General features: G+C 38.7%; 1 protein-coding gene across 1 annotated transcript in view; it reads left to right on the plus strand.

The window, feature by feature from the left end:
- Positions 1-15,081, plus strand: part of TMEM135 (transmembrane protein 135) — a 183,714-nt gene that overhangs the window by 106,641 nt on the left and 61,992 nt on the right. The window contains exon 6 of the mRNA XM_035896800.1: positions 22-68. Within this exon, the coding sequence (XP_035752693.1) occupies positions 22-68 (47 nt within the window). The remainder of the gene's footprint in view (positions 1-21; positions 69-15,081) is intronic.

Raw genomic sequence — 15,081 nt, forward strand, 5'->3', positions numbered from 1 at the left:
CACTCTTTCTCCTTCTTGTAGGTCCTTTTGTTCTGCATCACAGCTGCTCTGTTCATGTTCTTTTTCAGGTATGTTGCTAGTGTATCTATTTATGTTTGTAAAGGTTTTTTTTTTTTAAAAGCGTTTCTACTTGAGCTTACTTCATTTTTGGAATTCATCTGAAAATTTGTGTATTCTTGACTGAAGCTTTCTGAATTGAGTACAGTGCTTCCATGGCATTAAAAACCCAGTGCTGTGAGCATAATTAGACTAAAAAAGGAAATTCTGAGTTAAATGCTTTAAATCTTCTGGAGACTATACTGATTACTTAAGGAGCCTCCTCTTATTTCATAATTAAGACCCTGGAGATTTAGCATTACATAGTATGAAAATATCTGAAAACTACTTTTTGTTTATGTTCTTAAATAGCTTACAGCAGGGAAAATAGCATTTTTTTCTTCTGGTGAAGACAGAGGAGAACAGGAAAATGAGATTTTACAGTCTTAATATCAAATATTTGGCATGCATGCAGGTACAATTACCTTTTAATTTTAGAGTACACTAGTTTCACATATGTTTTCACAAGTTATCAGTTGCATTCGTTTTTTAAAACATACAGTAGTAGGCTTGGATGACACACTCATTTTAATAATGTTTTTCTCTCTTGTTTTGCATGATATATGTAATAAGTCATTTACCTTGTCATTGTTTCCCTTTTAAGTACCAGACCTCTCAAATTTTCTTTATTATATCTCAAGCTGGAAAGTTGCTTGCCAAGCTAACCTTTGACTACAGTCCTTTGACTTAGAATTTTCTGTGGCATTTAGCCATCTGTGGCTCTTCAAGCTGTATATGATCCCCTAGTAATTGCAAAACTCTGGAAGCTGCAGCTTGTGTTTTTGTAATTCCATTACTTACGAGTTACTTATGGATATTGGCCAAGAACAGTCTGTGGGTAGGGCAGAACTGTTAACTTAAAGGATTCGAAGAAACATTCCTCCTTTCATCTACAACCCTTTAAGACCCTTGCATCAGCAGTCTTCTTGCTTTATTTTCTTGTACTTCCCAGTGTCCTGGCATAACAGCCTCGGAGAATTTGACTTGTAAGGTTGAAGTTAGACACCTGTCTGTATGAATGCTGATTAAACCAACTCAAAACACTAAAATGCTGGTCAAAGCTATAAATGTTGTATGATTTTGGAGGAAGCTAGTTGTCTTCTGTCTATGTCTTTGGTAATGAACCAGTGTTTCAGAGACAACCTGGAACTTAAATAAGAACTGACCAGAGTCCAGAGGTATTTGGAGTATCCCTCCCTGACCTGACACAACAACGCTGACAGTTGAATGGGTTCCAGACCACTTTCTCTTCTAAAATTAGTCCTTCCGTGCCAGGGTTCATGGATATCCTGTTGAGCAATCATCAGCAATGTTTATAGAATTATAGGTTTATCGAATCACTTAGGTTGGAAAAGACCTTTATGGTCATCAAGCCTGACCATTAACCCAGCACTGCCATCCCACCACTAAACCATGTCCCTAAGCACCTCATCTGCCTGGCTTTTAAATACCTCCAGGGATGGGGACTCAACCCCTTCCCTGGGCAGCCCATTCCAGTGCTTGACAACCCTTTCGGGGAAGAAATTTTTCCTAATGTCCAATTTAAACCTCCCCTGGCGCAACTTGAAGCTATTTCCCCTCATCCTATTGCCCGTTACCAGGGAGAAGAGACCGACCCCCACCTCACTCCCCCCTCCTGTCAGGCCGTTGTAGAGGGCGATAAGGTCTCCCCTCAGCCTCCTCTTCTCCAGGCTGAACACCCCCAGTTCCCTCAGCTGCTCCTCATCAGACTCCTCCAGACCCTTCACCAGCTTTGTTGCCCTTCTCTGGACACACTCCAACCCCTCGATGTCCTTCTTGTAGTGAGTGGCCCAAAATTGAATACAATATTTGAGGTGTGGCCACACCAATGCCGAGTACAGGAGCAAGATGTGCCCTGCTCCTGCTGGCCACACTATTCCTGATAAAAACCATGAAACTGTTGGCCTTCTTGGCCACTTGGGCACACTGCTGGCTCATACTCAGCTGCCTATCAACGAGCACCCTCAGATCCCTCACTGGGAAGCAGCTTTCCAGCCACTCTTCCCCAAGCCTGCATTGTTGCATGGGGTTGTTGTGACCCAAGTGCAGGACCTAGTGCTTGGCCTTGTTGAACCTCATACAGTTGGTCTCAGCCCATCGATCCAGCCCGCCCAGATCCCTCTGTAGAGCTTTCCCACCCTCAAGCAGATAAAATTTAATTCCTTTGTCTCTGGTGTTGTAACAGAGGAATTAAAATACAGGGCCTGGAAGTTATAGGTCCATTAGCTTAATTCTTAGAAAAAAAAATATTATCATAATTTATGTTTGTAAACACTGCCCTCCCCCCCCCCAGTAAATCAAAGTAGACTTATCAAAAAAGAATTAGCACAGACCAACTTTCTTTTTTCTTTCTGATTGTAATTGTGGGTAGAATTTCTTCGGTGATTCATGTGGTATTTTCCTAAAGTAACAAGGTATAGATGGGCTGTGTGACAATACCTGTGGGTAAGCACAGAACCCACAGGATCATATGTGAACATAGTTGTTGTCAGAGGTTGACTATCAGGGGATGCATTGACTGTGTTGACAAGTACCTACTCAGGTCCTCCACTGTTTAATATTTTTATGTTTAAATAGTGACAGAGATAACAGTCGAAATGGTTATTGCATGTGTAGGTAAAACTGCTGGCTGGGAACTGCAGAACAGACTTGGAATTCAGATAGATGTGAACTGGAGATATGATCTGAAAAACTATAAAGCTGCTTAGTAATTGCAAGGCTGAGGTAATAGATTTACAGGTGTGGAGAATTAAATGGTTTGGGAGGGGTTCACTGAAAAAAGACCCAACAGTGGCTGTCACGTTCTGCCAGCTGAGTGAAGTCAACAACGTCACATTCCTGGAACAAGGGAAATGACATGGTGAGATATATAGAGCTTCTGAGGTACATAAAGTTGTCTTTTTGTTGTACTTGAAGTTTAAGAAGTTCTTAGTGTGTTTTTGTATCCTTTTTGATTATTACATGACAAGAAGATGGAAGAGGCAGAGAAACCTCAAGAGTTTCTCCTCCAGTCATCTGGAGTTTGGAAAGCATCATTTATTTAGAGGGATGGATTGTGTTATTTAATTTTATAAAAACATAAATAAGGGATGGAATAACTGTCTTCATGTATATACAAGACTGCTGAAAAGTGGGAGAGAATAAATAGTCTGTTCTTGCTGGCTGTGATGGAAAGGATAAGAGATAACAGAGCAAGACATTTCTTACAATAATAAATTAAAACACAAATTAATTTGTTTAGATAGCGAGGAAGGAAATCTTAAGAAAGAAGCAGTGAAAAGATTCTCTGGCGAGGCTACAGATTATCTGTCCTTTCAGATCTGTAGGAACAGACTTTGGATGATACAGGTATTACCAGTTAGGGAAGGGAGTATTTGACTTCCTCAAGTCTCTTCCACTTTTTGATGCCCATCAATGGCTGTCATATTGTGAAATACTTGATGTAGTAAGCTGTCAAAGACAGTGACCAGTAAAGTCTTTGGAGGAGGATAACCTTGCTGTGCTTTGTTGAATGCAACTTGAAAGGTATACCTGGAAAAAAATTCCAAATTACAGCTTGGTGCTGTAGAAATCACCGGGTCTTGTAGAACGTATGGAGTGGAGACAGGAGGGCAGGCAAAAGCAGGGAACATGTCAGCAGCCCAGGCGGGCAGGGGCATCTCTGAATATTAGTAGAGGGAGAAACGTGACTCTTCTGCCACACTGAATTAAAGTGTTCTTCCACAATTTCATGTCACAGAAATATAATAGGAGAGGAACAACTGCTCCGGGGGAAGACAGAGAGGTCACTCGATCAGTCCTCAGAGTTCTTGTCCACTTTGTCTGGACTGGGATTGTGAGTTGGTCCTTGTCTTATCCTAGAAGTGAGTCTTCATCATTGATTCCCTTTGGTGAGATTTTGGACAGCCATTAGAGGAATCCTCTATGGAGCTATCCAGAGCCCCGGCAGAGGCAATCTTCCTGTCTCGATTGCTATCTAAAATAGAAAAGAACTGGGAGAGTCGTTAAACTGCATTTCCTCTGTTAAATGACTCAAAATCACTTCAGCCTGTTCCTAATCATAAGTGGATCAAACTGACAAAATTGTGTTAGAATTACAGTACTTTCCAAAAAGTCTCAGAAAAGCACCTTATTCAAAGTGAGATCTGCTTGGCTTGTAGAATGTTTTCCCACTGACTGTAAAGTGCTGTTCACTGCTAACAAGCATTTATTGACATTCTCTTTCAAAGGTGGCTTTTTGCCCTCTCCACCCCACCAAAATGTCCGAAAAGACACTGAGAACAGTAGTACTTTTGGTCACCAAGATCATATGTAATCCCTTTTGTCATTAAAGATAAAATCCTGGTATCTAAATGGTGTAATCTGAAGCTTAAAACCTTTCTAAAAAGAGACTTAATGTCAGTATATCTCTGTGCTACCAAAATATGACTGATGCTTGAGAGTGAAAATGACACAACGAATAAAAGCAAAGTTGTCTTTATTTTCTGAGTTAATATAAATTGCCTTATCTGAGGCTATTGCTAAGTTTTCTGAACTTAAAAGTGATTAATGTCCCCAGTCAGTTGCTCTAGTTGGCACTAGCATTCCTGGCAGCTCCAAGGTTAACTGAATTTGGCCACTATTTTTGCTCCATGTAGTTTTGAGCTGGATTGTTTCCCTTGCACAACTCATACCATGATGTGCAGTAGCTGGCGTCAGCGCTACGAGCCAGCGGTGGTGAGTGATTGGGATAAGCGTGGGAAGCAGAGATGCTCTTCAGCATTCGCATGGACTTCTGTCACTTTAAAGTGACTGCATACCAGCATAGCTTAAGGTGATCTTTGCTGAACCTAGGAGATGAGAAGTTATTTGGGTTGGAAAGTTCAGAACTCTTTTCCTCATGGAGGAATTAAGATATATTCTATACATCACACAGCTTTTAGGACATCTTTCAGGTTGCCATGTTAGTAACAGCCTTTTAAGTTGAGCTTGCTTAGTGTTGTTTCTGGAAGGCAAGCGCTCTGGTTGATAGATACCCACTAAAAGAGAACAAAATCAATAGAGCACAGAATTGTAAATGATCATACCCCTCCCTTGCTGTGGGCATTTTCCTACCCACACCGTTAGGGAATACTGCTGTAACGGATGTATGAATCTTAGTTTACGGAAATACAGGCAAGTTCTTCTCGACTTATTTGAGTATTTCCTTTTATTATATAATGAAATTTCTCAGTATCTTATTATACATCTATCTTGAATTATTTTCAAAACAACTTCTATACTGGTCCTTTGGCCAGGCAGTTACAATTTGCTGATGGTTCTCTCTGACTGCCAACCCTTACACGTCTGATTTCTGCCTCCAAAGTAGCAGAAAGGCTCAAAAGCCTGCGTAATGGATCTGGGGAATTTATTATTTAAAAAATTTGAAGTATTCAGATAATCTTCCTATCATTTGTTATATAGAAAAGGTTTCTCCAGCTGTAAAATGAATGCCCTTTACTCTCTGTTTGAAGGCTGTGTCCTCCCATTGTGCCGACTTGCTCCCCCTGAGCCTTCTAGCCCATCCCTATGGCAAATATTTCACACTAGTTGAAAACTTCACCAAGCAGCCTTCATATTTATCACTGGAGTTTCCCAAAAATTCTGTTGGACTGTTCAAACATTTTTGCATCTGCTAAAGGACAACAAGAAAAAGAAGGTGCTAAATCTTGAGTTAAGAAGTGGGGTTACAGAGCTGAAATTGTAGAAGAAGAACCAGGAATAACTACTCCGGAATAGATAAAGTGAGAGGGGAGTCAGAATGAAAGGTAAATTCAGAAGAGCAATGTGGAAAGGAAGACAGTAGGGAGAGGGAAGGGAGAGAGTGACTGAAGAGGGGAAAAAATACGATCATGTCAGCAGACAGGACAAAAAATAGAAGAATATACTAGGAAAAAAGCAGCTAAAATGCACATGATAGGTTTACAAGCAATATTATATTTACAGGCAGAAGAAGCATATTTTAGTGTCTTTTTTTTTTTTTTTTTTTTAATTTGTTCTCTTCCATCCTCCTTTCCTGGTACTTTTTTCCTAACTTATACCTTCATTTTTTCTTAAAATGCTCAACTCCACTGGAAGTGATGAAATTATGCATCACTCATTTGTGGATAATTGTAGTATACAGTAAATTGTATAGTGCAGTCTGTCTACATGTATTTTATGCACACGTATAGTTAACCACAGTCGAAACAGAATTCTTTCCCGTTCCACCCTTTCTTCCTCAAAAACTTACATACAGAAGCATGTTTGGGGAGAGGAACATTCCCATATCTTTAGGAATTCATTTTCAGGTCATATTGAGCTCCATGGGAACTTAATACTCATTGCTTACTCAAAAAAAGTAATTTGTGATGTCATATGATGTCATGTACGAGTTGTTTAAAAATGCACCATTATTTAAAGCATCATGGAACAAAAGCACACTTCTCTATAATGCTTCTATTTTTTTTTAACAAAAATACAGTTTGCTTGGAATTAAGATTATAGGTGGAAAGGTTTTGCTTATACCATGATTTTATGTCATCTTATTTCAGTTCAAATAATTCATGGTACTGGCTGTCCAGAATACTGTTCTATAATAATTGTATAGAATAAAATTAACAAGCAGGAAGAATCCTATAATGTGTATAATAAATATTTGTAGAATACAATTCAATTAATGTTATTTTAGTAGCAGTTTTATTTTTAATGCTAGACTTTTTGGAAGGTTGATGCAATGACTTTGCTTTTATACATACTTAAAGAAATGCACATAATGCAAAACTTGCAATCTCTGCACAATAAATGAACACCTACGTATAAATCCTATCCACATAAACTTAGAAAATCCAGCAATTTGGGTGAGCATGTGTTGGCAGACTGCAGCACTGGTTGCTATAGTAGTTAAGCCTTAGACTATATACTACCAGTTTATAATAGACATATGTTAATTCATCTGCTCCGAACCCTAGAAAGGAAAGCTCCATGTATGAGCTGAAACTGGTTATTATGGGAAGTTGGATGTTTGCGATGGTTGATTGATCATAAGTTGAGGATAAAGTCTGCCTTCTACAGAGATAAACATTAAAATGTTATTTTCTGAATCAATACTTTCAGACTATCAGAAGTTTATTGCTGTGATTTCACGAAGCAGAACATGGTGTTTTTCATAGCTCAGGGTTTGAATAGCTCACAACAGAAAGCTTCTGATCTCTTCCTGTCGTTTAATATTATCTATTGATTGAGAATGGATAATGAAAAATACAAAGAAAAGAACAACTAAGAGATGCAGAAGCACTGTCATATACTGCCATTAAGATGGAGTATTGAAACTTGTGTAAAGTCACTGAAAACCTTTAAGAAAGGTCCTTTTGTTTGCAGAGACCTTTATTCTATCTCATTAATGAAATTCTAGCCTCCCAAATTACAGCTATTTACTCTTCTTTCCCTGTGAAACACATACCCTGTAATTTATTCCGTATTTTCAACAGGATATTTCAAAGTGCCTTTATTTTCTTTTAAAAATGTGCGGTACCAGTGCCATATCAGTCTCTCATTTAATCACCTAAGGTCCCTTTTGTACAGAAGCAACTACTTGAAAGATACCTTTGCCTTTTAATTCTACTCTCTTTTTTTACTGTAGGATAAGCAAGCTTAATAGTCAGAGTTGCTATTACAGGGGTTTAGTATCAAATAATCTTCCCCTTTCTTATAAAGATTATTTTTAAGTCTTTTACATTTGCTGTAGAATTACAGGAGTGCATTAAAAGTCTATTGAATTATTAGGTAATAAATCAGAAGAAAAAAGCAGATGAGAATTTTTTTCCATGTTTATACATGTTTTTACTGTCCTTACATAAACATCTCAAAGTTAGTGGTTCAAAGTATTGTTTTGGTAACTGTCATGGAACTTGATTTCTTAGGTATTTTGTGTGACCTGGTGAGTAGATGAAAACATTCAGTATCATAAGAAATGCTATAAATATCAGTTAGTTTTATTTAGTATGAGCAAAAGTAAAACATGGTATCGCAGGAGGGAGTTGCGGATGAGAAGATAACCTTACAGGTTAACTCTGACACTTCTCTGGCAGAGCACTGCGTTGAGAGTTGCATGTGCTTGGTTCAGATGCAAACATGGGTCGAAAGGTGAGATAATCTATCTTCTCTTTATGTACAAATAGAATAAAAGGTGAAAAAGTGGGTTTACTTTTTTATTTTTGTGAAGCACATTTTTTTTCTCTCTCATACTCTTTTGCCAGACTTCAACTGCATTTCCCTTTTTCTTTTTTGTCCCTTAAAACTTGCAATGCCACGTGGTATTTTTTTTTTGCTTTTGGTTTGAAGGGAAGTTTTGGCCAAGTTTTGCAGAGCTGTGGCCCTGGCTCTCTGCTGCATTCACAGGAGAGGGGGACTGGCCGCCCCAGGCTAACCTTGTGTATCCACCTCCAGCTCAAAACCAACATAGTAGAGTTAAAGATAACGTTTTAAACATGTTTTTGAAGTGCAAGAATTTGAGATTATTAGATTTTCATACAGGTAAGAGGAATATCTAGACTTACAGGTATTACGAAGGAAATGTGTATTAGCGCGCAATATTGCGGTGTCCGATGGAACGTGGTGGGCGTCATTAGTAGGTTTGGGAACCTCACCTCATGATGATCTTGCACCTTCCTTCAATCAGCTGCGGTGGCTGCTGTAGGAAGCCTGCGAGCAACCCCGCTTTTTCTATTTCTGTGTTCTTATATCTGTGAGTGCAAATCACTGTTTCTCACCTGTTCATTTGGGTAGCGCAAGAGGAATGGGACGATAATGGTATCCATAAAATTAAAAGAAATTAGTTCTGATTTCCAGTCTAGTGTTAAAGAGAACCTTACAACGATTAGATCTTTAGCGTGCCTGAGGTGCCTGTTGTATAGAGGTGCTCAAGATTCATCTTTTATTTTAGGCACCTGTCTGATATATTTAGGTTACGAAATATGAGGAAAAAGACAGGCAAATCAAGAGGGCAATTGCCATCTTGCCTGGGCTTAATTGCTGTTGCAGAGCTGCCTCTCTCTAGCTGATGGTATAGGTGATTCTGCACCAAACTTACTTGCATAACTCTAGGTGGAATAAGTCTAGGCTAATGTCTTTCCTTAAAGTTTCCTAAAACCATGTTAAAATAATTCAGAGAGGTTGTGTTAAGAATTCATGAATGCTGTGAGGTTGTGGAAGAAGATTTTTCTAACTTATTCTGCATATGTGGCTTGTATTATCCTTCTATTTCATGAACTCATTTTTTAGCTTTAATATGAAAAAAAACCCTTGTATTCTGCTAATAAGAGCAAAAAATTAAGGGGACATATATATGTGTATATATTTAAGTATTGATTTTTGGGGGTTATCACCAAAGTCTTTGGGTGGGAGTGACAGGAAAAAGACATGATAGAATTAATTCTTTCCTATCTGGAAAAAATATGTCAAGTATTTGAAAGCCTCCTTTTGAATTCTAAATAAAATTGTTTTAATTTGTATAGTACTATAAAGCACAGAACCACAGTGAACTTTGTAATCTCCTTAAATCCTTGTCAAGAGTAAGAAGATAAACCATTTATACTCATGTGTCCCAGAGATGCATCTCATGAATGAGGAAGGCAATTTAAATTTGCTGTTGTTTTATTTTTATCTTTGAAAAATACACCACCACTGACTTGTTCCTGAATCCACATGCATTTGTGGTAATATTCACCTGATGTCTGTCGTATTCTTCGCCAACTTGGGAATAGCATTTAAAGTATTCTTTTAAATTAGGCATCTGTCAAATAATGTTCAGTTTAATAAGTTTTTTTTCCTGGTGCTGTGTAAATTTCTGTGAGGAAGTATGTGATAACACTATAGTAAGTTTAGGGATTATCTAATAATGTAACATCTAATGTTCATGTTTACCTTCTGAATATACATGTTTGTGATACTGAAATGTTACCAGAGCATACTTACTTTAGTCTCAAGATACCAAGATACTACTTTCCTGGAAATATCCGAAGAGAAACCTTTCAACATTTTGATGATGACTGTTAATAGCTCGATGCCTGTTGTATTTAAAGTTTTTTCCAAGGAAATGCATGACACATAGCTTTATATTTCTTGCACTCATTATTTTACTGTCAGATGAGGCACGGCTGTCATGCCAAGCCAAGCAATGTCACAAGTCCTTGCCTATCGCCAGACAGAGGTTACAGAGCGCACGTCCGTATGTGTCGTAGGGAACAAAACCAAACCTGAGAGTCTATGATGTAAGTTATAGGTGTTCAAAGGGATAAGCATAAATATCTTTACAATATCTCAAACACTCCTTTTGATAGTAAGTTTTAAGAGCAGAGAAGCATCTTTCAGAAATCAGAGCAGCTGTTACCTGGTGCCGTCCTGATGCGGAGCTGTGCCAGTGCCCGCTGCCTCCTCCCGTCCCAGCCGGCAGCTCCACAGGCTCTCCTAAAAAGCAGGCAAGAGGATAGGAAAGGTGAGATGGAGTCTACAACAGCAGCAGCGGTGTTGTCATTGGAGACAGATGATTTGTGTCGCTTCCCTGCGGCATGGTCAGCTGTTGGCAGTGGCAGTGGGAGCCAAGGGGAGGGAAGGGGCTGGGAGGAGGCTCTGGCTGGGCGCTGCATGCGGCGGGGAAAGGGACACTCCTCTGGAGTGCCTTTCAGAACGTTTTCTTCTTTGAATCCCTCTCACTCCATTGACTCTGTAGACACTTGGGGATGACTGATGGGTTAGGCTGAGTGCCGAAACCGTCTGCTTCCCTTTTACTTGCTCTCATTACCAGATACACTGCTTCACCAGAGAAGAAAAGAGAAGCACAAGGAAGGGCAACAGGACAGTATCCACAGCAAAGGAGTGAGAGGCCAAGCAGCACAGGGTTTCCACCAGCCGTGAGCCAGCTGTAGCTAAAGGAGTGGAGAACATAGGTGGTTGGGTTGTTAGAGTTGTAGTGCAGCTTTGTGTCTTTGGTTTTACTAAAGCTCTTTCAAGAGAGTACTTAATTGAAAGCATTTTGGATCATCCAAGTCCCTAATTTACAAGTCACTAGGTCATTTTCCCCCTTTGTTCCTTCCCCTTGATCTAATAGAGAAATGTTACATGCTCTTGTGGCACTCTGTCTTTGACTCTATTTTTATATATCCGAGTATTAACTAAACCTTTATTACGCTCAAATGTTACCGCAGAATACAGGTGATCATTGCCCTTTTGGCTTTTTTTTTAAAAAGGTGGATATTGCCTCAAATCCCTTGAACTACCTTTCTTGTTAAAGGAGTTTTTCCAGCCCCAATTCATACTATTTTTCACTTTGTCTTTCAAGTTGAAAAGGCGATAGTGGGTTGAAATAAGCAGGCATGTATTTTATTGCTGGTATTCAAACTAGCTCTCTTCTTGAAGGTATAAGCTATGGTTAGATTAGATCCAAAAGAAGAATATTAACTGTGTGGGCTGAAGTTGGGCTGGGTTTTTATTTTCCTCTGGTTAAATCACACTGCTCCTGATCCTCCAATATGTAGAAAGGCTGCAGAGTAGACTTCCTCGGCTGTCAGTGAGTGAAGAAAATGCTGTTCTGTCTAATTCCTGTCTCTCCTAGCTTTTTTTTGTGGTTGCAGCTTTTCAATTTGAGATATGCTGATGCATCTGTTCCTTAGTAATACACATGTCAAAAGTCAAGAAGATACTCTTAAAGTGGGTGACTTCTCTTCTGTTGGGCTTCACTGCTTTCAAGAAGAAACAAACCCACTTTTACACTAAACTCAGGTGGCTTGCTTCATTGTTTCCCATGGATTATGTAGGTAGTGCAAATGATTTTACGACAATGGGAGGATATGGGAAGAGAGGAATACATTTCGATAAAAGCGTCGTATGTTTTCTGTTGCCACTTTGCATGGTATGTGTGCCAGTTTGCATGCTATAAAACAACTGAAATAGGGATTTTAGTACTGTGTATACGCTATTAAAATATAACTAAATAGTCTATGGAAATAATTAGTTTCTTTAGGAGTTAAAATGGAACACCAGTTATTGCAAACAGTTCATTGCATTTGCTAAATCAATGTTTACTCTTTTATAGAGAATACTAACTTTTGAATATAATACAAAGAGATTAAATTTAATTTTCTGTGTTTGGTCACTTTCAGACATATGGTACATAGGCTCCTGGAATTTATTTAAACTTGTTCTTTCCAACAATAAATCTTGTCCTCGTTTTAACAGATTGCTTTACATGTAGTTGGATCCAGTTGCACAGCCTCCTCAAGAGAGGAAATGCGTTGCCTACAGACAAGTGGTACAAGAATTACAGCGGTACAATAGGGAGTGTTTTTCCACCATTATCACTTTTCAGTGGAGATTCTTTTTCAGATACGTAACAGTGACTCAGTGAACCAGGAAGGTGTTTACCTGCAAGGTGATCTGGTGGTAACGGGAGAAGCTTTTGAGGGCTAAAATTTCAGGTGTCTCTGTCCAGAGCCATCCCCAAAGGAAGGAAAGGAGGGTTTCCTCCCCTTCTTTGTCTGTCAATCACAAAGGGCTTTTGTCCTGCTGGCATATCTGTGTGCCTGGGCTTTGGCTGTTTATCATCTTCCTGTCATCCTTAAACGCAAAATAAAATAAGGGAAATAGCTTCTGGTTCTCAGGCTTTGAGAATAAACTGCTTGTGGCTGCCAGGGACCTCGGTGTCCCACCTGCCTTGGGAATGCCTTCTGCTGGGATGCGGTGGCTGGCAATGCCGTGCATCACCCGTGTGGCTCCCAGCTCCCGAGGCAGTGGCCAGGACAAGGCTGCTGTTACAAGTCAGATGATGAGAAAGCAATCGAGCTTCACAGATTCAATTTCTCTCTTTGATCCTGGCATTAAAGTGTCAAGGTCTGCGAGTGGAAGCATAGTGCAGACAAGATTTCCGGCTGCTTTAATCTGGATGCTAAAAAGATCCATTCACAGGGTGTAGGGATTGGATTTTATTTTTGCAGGCTTTCAGAACTGTTGGATATATTTTGCCTGTGTTTATTGCCAAACATTATAGAAAGTTAGTTTTTTCCTTCCTTATTTAAAATGATTTTTAAATAAGATTTTTCTTGTGTGTATACTGTAAAGATTTGGCAGCTGATTGACTTACCCTTTCACATGCATTTGAGGCACTTCACAATTTACAGAGGGAGTACTAAGGGAGAAGATATAAGTCACATGCAGAAGGTCAGATACAAAATTTGTGGTGGCCATGCCTTTGAGCCATGGAGTTCCAGTCCAGTCCTTAAATCACAAGGCTCTCTCTTCTGCATTCCTGTTACAGGACATAGTTTAACTTTAAAAAGCGGGGCATGATACAGAATTGCTGTCAGAGAATTAAGGTAGGAAGCAGTATACGAGCAGCTGTATAACAAGATAGAGTTTTAAGCCAAATAAATGCTAACTCAGGAGATGTATTCTTCATTTCCTTTTTCAGCAGAATCTGATGCTTTTATTTCGGCTGAGAGAGTGGGAGCATGAATTTCAGTTTCCTAATATTCTCTTTTCTTTTTAACCACTTTCAAAACAGAAAGGGAAAAGGAAAAGGAGCTGAACAACAAATAGACCATGCAACTGTAAAAGTTTTTTTTTACTTTTTGTCCTTACCTTATGCAGTGTTTTCCTGGGGAACTTTACATGTCAATTAGGATTTGAGAAATGTACTTTTGTAAAATGGTGAAAGTGAAGTTGATTCAGTGCTTTTGTACTCTTATTTCTCTTGTTTTCTTTAGTCTTTCAGCTCCTTGGCTTAATTTTTTTTCCTGACTCTTTCCTGTCAGTTCTTCCTGTTTTTGCTGCTGCTGTATTAAAAATAGTTATCTAGTTTTGCTGAGTTGAGGGATGTGTCTGTGTAGTTGCTTATTTTATTTAGAAAAACAAAATCCCTCTGACATTAAAGAAAGAAAGAAGAGATCCCATTGAGCAGCAGTTATGAAACTTTTAAGAATAAGCGGTTTATTTACAAAACGCATCTAGGAAAGGAGAGTCGCACCAAGAAATAAATCCTAATTCTTAGAGGATGGGTAAGATTTCAGAAATGCCTGCTTTTCATTTGAATGTTTATTTGATTGCTACAATCCTTTGTGGAGAAACTGAGCTGCTGTTCTTGCAGACACCGTCACAGTCATGGAATACAAGTCCTAAACTGGTAACTCACACTTATCACATGTTTCTGATTTGATAGTAGTCAGGGCAGAAAATCTCCATTTCATGAAAAGCAGAAGGCAATTACATTACATTAGAATCTACATGTTTCAGTGTGTATTTTTAAAATAAATAGTCTTTCTGTTTATGTAAGGGTTGCACACAATTAAATATTTTACATGTAACTACTGCGCAACTTGAATATATGTTTGTAGTCTAAAGGCTACAGTCCCAAATATGGCTTATAACATACGACATTTATATTTCATTTTAGAAACAGGCATATTTTTAACTACAGGCATTGGAAATACTTGGAATTCTGTTCCTGTGAGCTAATTGCTGACTAGAATAGGAAAATAAGAGCTACTTTGTGGTTAGATGCTTGTGGTCTTTCTTTTGGCTTTTGGCCCTAAGATAAAATGTCAGGGAAAACACACTAATGGATAATGGTATCAATCAGTGTATCCTGAATATAATTTGAAGCCTGTCAAATGTCTGCTACTTTATAAACATTGAATTACTTCATTCTTCTTCATTCTACCTTCTGCTTATACATTATTTGGTTAGAAGAGTATAAATTATGTCATAGATGATTTTCACAGACATGCTTCAGTTCATAAAGTCTCAATTTCACAGAAAAAGAAACTGCTGCATAAAACCAGCTTCTTCTGTGAAACTGAGACTTTGTGGGCCATTTCAAATACCCTGAAGAATGAGACATTCTTTATTCTCTTTCATATGCTTGATATATCGACTAGAAGCCGTACTGTGAAAGGTTTCTAGTCGTATATTTTTAGC

This window comes from Egretta garzetta, unplaced genomic scaffold (assembly GCF_000687185.1).
Source record: "Egretta garzetta isolate BGI_Z169 unplaced genomic scaffold, ASM68718v1 scaffold286, whole genome shotgun sequence".
Lineage (NCBI taxonomy): Eukaryota > Metazoa > Chordata > Aves > Pelecaniformes > Ardeidae > Egretta > Egretta garzetta.